The following is an 8029-nucleotide window of genomic DNA, read 5'->3' as shown; positions in this document are numbered from 1 at the left end:
CCAACACCAGTATATTCAGAAAAAATAGTTTGGTTTTATATAATATATACAAAATACAAATACAATCATGTACTAAAATGTACACACAGTATTCATCTTTATCCATCAGTCTCGTCACGTTCAGCAAAAACAAGGTCACACTACAATTTTCCAATCTGGAGAATAAAAGATAGGGGTGATGTACTCACTCTGTTTCTATCTGAATTCACGAGGCATAAACACTCATTGAGGCCCCACAGTTTTGTTTTCTATTGCTTGCTAACAATAGAGATGGTTTTAGGGGAATCAATCCACCCACATCACCATTAAACAGTGAGTTTCATTTGATGAGCCATTAGACAATAGAGTACAACGAACAATGAAAGCAGGATTATAGTTCCTTTGTTTGTGCGTTTCTACATTGCAGAATGGCAGATTTCTTATGGTCGTTCATTTGCACGTTTTTTCTTTCGTAAAGAACATAACTGAAGTAAATTCTAGCTTAGTCAATGGTCTTAGTGGTGTGTTGGGGGGGGGGGATTTCTCAGAAGCATTTATGTTCAAAATAAACCATTATGGCACCAGTGAATAATGAAAACTAATATACAGAGAGCCTTCCTTCCACAAATTGGTTACATTCTTCAATTCATCAAATATGAAAAATTCCTATAATGATGAACTCTCCTCATTCTCTATACACAGACAATTTAAGACGCGTCATCTCAATGTTCTTCAAAGCTTATGTCTCATTGTGAAAACAGTTGTTTCTATATTACAGCAATATTAATATAGAAAAACAAATCTAAAATTTGAAACAAATGTTGTATAATACAACAAACCCTCACAGAAACGTTCTTCTGGAATTCAATGGGAATTAAGATCAGAGATTCACAAGTAATCTGATTGTTTTCTGAAATCCAGTCTCGTAGCAGATGCATAAAAAGCAGTCCAAAGCAGAACCCAAGTCCTTTTTTGATGTACAGTGGAACAAACAGCACTGTAAATCTGCTAAAGGTGAACCAGGCATGTCTTGGCATCCTTCAAAGCCAAATGTGCCTGTATTGAGTCAATAAAGAGGTACATGTCTTTGTACACACTAAATTGCTTTGGATAGCAGTGGCTGGTTCTTGTTTGGCCAGTAAAGTAAATCCCATATGAGCACTAGATGAATTTAGAGGAGTCTCTTTTACTGATGAGCACTTCCAACAGCCTTAGCTTGGCTTTAATGTGCTTGTATTCATTGTATTCTCCAGCCAAAGGTGAGCGATCTTCCTTTTGCACGTTTCTAATGGGAACAGCAAAAGTAGAGCATTTAGTAATGAGATTTAGTTTCTCTCTCTGTAGAGACAGATTCAAGCTTATGAAAATGTACACTTCTAAAAACAAGCTTGTACACCTTTTAAAATTCATACTGTGGAGGTTTTCGTTACCTGCCGTTTTGTTTGAAGAACTGATCCTCGAAATCACGGAGGTTCTTGCGGATTCTTTTCTTTTCTTCACGGGCTTCCTGGAGTTGCTCCACAAGTTCCTGCCTGTGTGTTTGGTTAAGAAGGAGTGGAGAGTTTTGAGATTCTTTCTACCCACCACAACAACAATGCGATAATTGGAGGTTTCAATGGTTGGCAAATATTACTGAACATTTCACTTTTTTAAACTTACAAATTACTTTTAGCCTACTATACATATGGCCTTGTAGCTCCACAAAAGATGGATTAAATGAATACAAGAAAAGTAAAAGATCTATAGGGGTTGCTTACACACTAGAGCTCATCGCAAATTCATTGGTTTCAAAGGTTACGAAAAGTGACGCTACATTGCACAACCAAATGTTCAGAATATTAGTTTACCAGGACTGTGTTTCCCAAAAATCATCTTAAGCATAAATAGATTTTGGAAACCACTGGAACCAATGGTCTCTACAATCTACTTGGGTTTATGATGCTTGTGGGAAACAGCCAAGGTTAGTCTCTTTTTTGAGAGCGAACTGGTCATTAGAGATCTATTGATTTCTATCTTCAAAATGGACCTCAAATCACTCAGTTCAAGCATTATCTTGTGTGTCAGCACCCTAAGACATAGGTTTCTATTCTAAACCTTATGCTTACATGGAAGCAGCATGCAAATTGGACAATCTCATATCCGTGGTGTTCTTAGAGGGCGATAGTTCATCAACAGGTGAGATGAAACCATCTGTGTCCTCATCCAGCTGGTCGAGAAGTCCCAACATGGTCACTTCCGGCTTAACGGTGACTGTGAACTGTGTCCTGGTATCACTGTCATCATCCGAGCCATCCTCCTCCTCCTGGAAAAAGAGCAGATGGCGACGGTTAGTTCGACTGCAGCTTAACTCTAAGAGTTTATACTAGCATGACTGAGCAGTATCAAGCGTAACATTGATTTTGAAGGCAAATCTCACTGACATTCAGCAATCATTGTGCATCAAGCCTCTGCCGTGACAAGTGTTAGTACAAATGAAACGAATCAGAGCTCCAGCAGTGCAATAAATAATATTTATTCCAACTGGAGCATTTGGTGCACGGACTTACAAGAGTTACCGATTTGGGTTTTCTTTAATACAAAACCCAACAGGGGTGTGATCAAAAGGCAATGGAATCAGCAGGAGTCCAATCTCACAGCACTCCCATGCAGTTACTGATTCATGATTAAGTTAATGAGGAAGCTAGTGGGGAGAAGGAGGTGGGTAAGCCAAATCACTGGTTGGTTGAGCAGTAGCAGCTCTTCACCTTGGTGTCGCTGAAGAATAGGGCTGGTACACCCTCGATAATGGGCTGCAGCAGGGGACCTCTGCGCTTGCTGGAAGGCGAGCCCTGTGGTGGTGTTAATAGTGACATTACAACCCGGTAAACTACACATCAGCCCACTAAGGGCAGGACTCACTAATGGACTATAAGGGACCAGGGACCTATGTTTTAGGGCAGCAGTTCCCAATCCTGGTAATGAAGAACCTCCAATGTTGCAAGTTTTTGCTGTCTCTCTTATCTGAAACACACATTTGAGGTCTTGGAGTCTTTATTTATGATCGGATGAGTTGAATCAGGCATGTTTGATAAGAAGACGTCTAATATGTGCAGTGTTGAAGGTCCTCCAGGATTGGGAACCACTGTTTTATGGCATATGGCTCTCATAAATTGAAAACCCATGGTTGAAAAACTGATGCTAACCAAATATTTCACTGGAGAAGCATATAATTAACTAAAAAAAAATGGAAAAGCTACATCTAAAAGACCATTTATGAATGCTCGGATGGTTTTGTTATTGCTGTATTTCACATGCATGAATACATACTGTATTTAGCAGGGGGAAATATTTATCAGCGGTGTGGGAATATGACCAGAGTGGCTGTTTAATGCTTTGGAGGACTTTTAAGAGTATGTGTGTAAGAGACTTAGGAATTATAAAGAATACTGTTGCAAATATCCAGCTTCAGGATATGACCTCAGTGAGCTACTCTTGAGCTCTTGCTAAAGACGGGCTTAGTGATGCTAACAAACCCTGGCACTGCCACTGCATCAGTACAGCAGCTAAATGCTTATATTGTGCTACAGCTAATGCTATTTCCTCTACTAATACCGTGGAGATTTATCCGTATGGTTTAGTTCAAGAATAAAGTAGAAATGGCAGCTAGTTAGCCTTTAATACAATAACACTAGCTTATGCATCCAACAAGTATTCGCTTTTTTCCTAAACTTAGAGAGCTGCCTCGCTGCCAACTGTCTGCATGGGGAGCAACTTGATTTGACTTGGATTTGGAATACTCTACGTAGACACCAAACTCATTTATGGCAAGAGACTTGTAATGGTTTCAACAGGCTACAATGTTATCTTGTTGCTAAGATTACCCACATTCGAATAAGAATGCATATACATAGTACACACAAGTATTAGGTAAAATAAGCCATTTATTTTTTATTAATACTTTATAATACTTGAGTAGTCAGCCATCTTTCTGTATTGCATTCTGAGATTAGCTTATCTGTGAAGGAATCATGCTTGCTTAAAAATGGCCAAAGTGATGTAACTTTGAAGGCATAATAATAAAGTTGCCTATCTTTTGCAACAGCCTTCAACATTGGGAGTGCATGTAGCTCACTAGGTATGGAAAACAGGAATTGGAACTGTAAACCAGGGGTGTTCAGTCCTGCTCCTATAGGGCCAGCAGAATTTTACTCCAAACTATCCCAAAACAACTGCCTGGAAGTTTTCTAGTAATCCCGAAGACTTGGCTGTTTCAGGTGTGTTTGATTAGGACTGAAGCTAAACTCTGAAGGATAGTGACCCTGCTGAAGCAGCATTGGACACTCCTGCTTAGCATGAACTCTTATTTCTCCAGTAAATGAAGAAACTGACACGGGACACAAGGATACAATATATAGGGAAAGCAAGAAAAATGTTGGAAAAACCTGAACTTACAATGACTGGAATGGCAGATGCTCTGCAGAGGATCTGTTTGATGAGTCTGTAGCGGTCGTATAGAGGCTTCATGACCTGCCTCTCGTTCTTGGTGATCTAGGAAGTGTGACAAACTGACATTGAAATCAACTTCAAGGTATGTAGACAATAAGTTCTTAACCTTAAGACGGTTAACTTAATGGACTTTTTTGAAGAATTGCATACTCACTGGTCTCCCGTGGATGCTCTCGTAATGTAAAAGAGCTTTCTGAAGGGCCACTTTTTCTGTTCCTATCTGCTCACGGGTCATGTCCTAAAGAAGAACAAAGATTGACATTTTAAAGATTCATGCATTTGTTTAGAATAAAAAAAGGTCAAATGGGGAACAGAATCCTTTGAAATCGTACCTTAATGTCTTCAGGCCGGCCAGCCTCCTTGCGTTTCTCCTGCAGTTTGTTCATAACTGCCTCTAGCGTGCTCTCCACAGGGGGTTTGGGGGCTTTGGTCTCAGTGGGTTTCTTCTCCAGCTGAGATCCAAAGCTCTTGGGAAGAGTGTTGCTGCGTTGGCGGGGGATGGGCGTCAAATCCTCTTCTGATTTAAGCAACTTGTGATCTGTGAAGTGATGCCAGAACAAGGAGCCACTTGTTTACAAGAACTGTGCAAACCATGAGCAGAGCAGATTAGATCAGGGATTGTTTTCCTGGTAGGCCCAACCCACAAAAGGTTAGTGAGAAATGACACCAGAGACATTGTTGGAACAAAATATTATGAAGGTTGGATTTGCGTGGCTTATGTGATTCAAATCACTTTCATAATGGTAACTGTCACTCTTGCAAGAGGAATTTCATTCATACCTTTTAAGTCTTTGCGCATCTTGGCCAGTTCATTCATCCACCGCAGAACCTCTGGATTGGCGGCTTTGTCGCCGTGTGAAGGCTGTAGATAGAGGAGCACTAAACTCAGTATCTGTATCCAACTAAATACATTTTTCATTTGTCTTTTCATCACGGAAATAGTGCATATATAGTATGCTGAGAACTGGGTTTTTCAGTGTAGTCCTTGCAAAATATTTGATGCACTTACCCTGTATTTGCGCTCCTCTTCAAACCTCTCCTCAAACCTCCTTATCTTCTTCTTGAGTACGTGGATCCGCTTTGAAAGCTGGGCTGAAGTGAGCTCTTCCCGGTCGTCGTCGCAGGAGCCTAACGATGAGCTTCTCCGCCTACTGAATGGAGCACATAGTTAATTTCAACCTCCAAAAAAAAAAAAAAAAAGAATATGATTTAATCTTCCAGACCATTTGTTGTTTTACCTCATAAATGAGTGGGCATTGGGTGGAGATGGAGGAACCTCAGTGTCATCAAGATACTGCTGGCTATCTCCATAAGCATAGAACCGCGGCGAGACCATTGGGTCGCTGTCCTCCTCCAGGAGCTGGCGAATGAGTTTGCCACCGGCGTGGGGTGACAAATGAGCCTCCTCGCGCTCCATACTCTCCTTTTGCCAAGACGAGTAGGCCGGGACTGGTTCTGTCAACAGACAAACATGTATGTATTAATATGGAGGGAAATAACAAAGCCGCGTGTCTAGATTTTAACTAGTCATCAAGTAAGTAGCAAGCCAAACAGAGAAGTGGGAACAGGGCATCCACAAGGTAGATTTAGTGTTTGTTGATGCATAGTCATTGCCAAAGTTTGGGTGCAGATAAAATTTTAACTAGGCTGATACTCTTATTGACCTTGATGCTATTTCTGGCATCCTGAGGTCAACTGTTACAGCTGAAACCACAAAATTTGTGCAATTCAGCTCAGTAAAGAGTTGTTTTTACACAGTACATGTGTACTTTTCATTATAGACTATTAGATAAAACCGTGACAAACTGTTTTTAAGTTTCGTGCACTGCTGGTTAAACTCAAACATTACGAGCACACGCTGTAATACCTGAAAGTTTTGTTTACTTACTATGCAGATGCTATGACCGTAAGGTCAGAACAATTTAATGATGCATCCAGAAGAATGTCGCGATAAATGCTGACTGCAAAGTGATCGGTGGAACCGGCATGCATGGAAGATCAAACTTGATCTTATCTGTTGTTATAAAGTTGATGTCGCCATATTTACAGCATTGAAGTGCAAGTAAAACCTTCGGTGTGTTTGCACAAGGCATCATTGATTACGACAAACAGTAAAGCAATGTGTTCGTACTATTTTTTTTTTTATTGTCTGAGCTCTAAAAGAACATTAAACTGCACGTTGACAGTTTATGGGACTTTTTCTGAAGAAAAGAATGGTGCTCGCTTGTGGAAAAACATGCTACCACAATGCCCCCCCCCACCCCCCATGTTGGTAAAATATATACAGTACATTTCCAAAGGTTATGTGAGCAGTTGCCAGTTTCAATATAGTTGCTAATGTGTTTAAGGTGATTGCTAAGGTGTTAATGTGTCGTTTCAACACATTAACATTATGGTTATCCATGTTTTATGCATGATGCATGACTTTGCAGTCGAAGGACTTTATTTCAGTGCATGCATACTCACTCAAACACAAGAGCTCCACATGCTTTTCAAAATGCTGTGCAAACAATCTGGTGGAGCCTGAATTCCCACAGCCTCTTTGCACTTTTTGTACCGTGTCATGTGCTTGTTACAGTCATGCTTGAGAAGCTAATGGGTCAGGTGGACCTCTCCCTAATGGCGCATTTGGAGCCATTTTGTTGAGCCGGAATAATACATCCAAGCAGGCATAATACAACAAGATGGCCTTTCATTAAAAGACTCACAAAAAGTCTCACTAGGCTTTGTGAACATAAATAAAAGCCACATACTACTGTGCCTGTCCTCAAAGGCTGCAGGTTGTTAGCTGCTAGGTGGGTACATGCCAGTTTGGGCTGTTTTATGGGATTTCCATGCAGCGTTTAAAAAGGTCACTGGTGAAAGATGTGGATCAGGGATATCACTTTGTTAACAAAAGCAGATCTCAGCCCTTACCCTCATTGAGACTTGGTCTTAAAAGGCTTTTAAAGTCAAGGAAAGGGGCGCTAAAGAAGTTAGAATCTGAAAGACAGAAGGAAAGAGAGGCAACTGAGATAATGGCCCAAAGAAAAGGTTTTACACAAGACAAATGCAGCGAGTTATATATACGATTGTGAAAATCACAGCTGACAGGCATATGGGCAAACCGCTGTATCTCGGCACCGCAGTGGGTCACAGCAATGTTCTTAGACATCAGCCATAGTGGGACAAAGGTCTGGCAGCTGAACCTTACATACTGTCCTGAACACTCATTTGACCTCTCCCTTGAGCTGGAGCAACAGATTGTTTTTAGTGCAACTGTATTTTACAGTTGTGTGAACTCATTTTAACAACCACATACGCTTCCAGAGATGTTATCAAAACTGTTTAGCTTGTATAATCATTTATACTTTTCATCTCTGATTTTGTTCCACTTAGCATAATAAACTTAACTGCTACAACTACGTACAGTAACATGTACAAAGCCTTTGCTTTAAAGCTTTTATTTGTGTAAAGCATTCTACCACACATAAAGCTGATATATTTCATCATATCTGTAATTAAGCATGATTTAGCAGCATAACAGACATAATTGTTAGGATTTGTAAAATATTACTAGATGAAG

The 8029-nt window shown here is 40.3% G+C and overlaps 1 protein-coding gene across 8 annotated transcripts in view; it reads right to left on the bottom strand.

Moving 5' to 3' along the window:
- Window positions 1-14: 14 nt before the first annotated feature.
- LOC128021011 (protein FAM13A) overlaps window positions 15-8029 on the bottom strand; it is a 44977-nt gene continuing 36962 nt past the window's right edge. For 2 of the 8 annotated variants that reach the window (XM_052607891.1, XM_052607875.1), the window contains 11 exons: window positions 7381-7446; window positions 5703-5919; window positions 5474-5615; window positions 5245-5326; window positions 4797-5002; window positions 4619-4702; window positions 4411-4506; window positions 2724-2807; window positions 2085-2281; window positions 1410-1511; window positions 15-1264 (listed from right to left, as the gene is read on the bottom strand). In XM_052607891.1, the coding sequence (XP_052463851.1) occupies window positions 1141-1264; window positions 1410-1511; window positions 2085-2281; window positions 2724-2807; window positions 4411-4506; window positions 4619-4702; window positions 4797-5002; window positions 5245-5326; window positions 5474-5615; window positions 5703-5919; window positions 7381-7446 (1400 nt within the window). In that variant the 3' untranslated portion in view covers window positions 15-1140. The remainder of the gene's footprint in view (window positions 1265-1409; window positions 1512-2084; window positions 2282-2723; window positions 2808-4410; window positions 4507-4618; window positions 4703-4796; window positions 5003-5244; window positions 5327-5473; window positions 5616-5702; window positions 5920-7380; window positions 7447-8029) is intronic. The other 6 variants (XM_052607931.1, XM_052607882.1, XM_052607909.1 and 3 more) reach the window with 5 other exon arrangements.

This window comes from Carassius gibelio, chromosome A1, assembly GCF_023724105.1.
Source record: "Carassius gibelio isolate Cgi1373 ecotype wild population from Czech Republic chromosome A1, carGib1.2-hapl.c, whole genome shotgun sequence".
Classification (NCBI taxonomy): domain Eukaryota; kingdom Metazoa; phylum Chordata; class Actinopteri; order Cypriniformes; family Cyprinidae; genus Carassius; species Carassius gibelio.
This window is presented reverse-complemented; position numbering and strand designations above follow the sequence as displayed.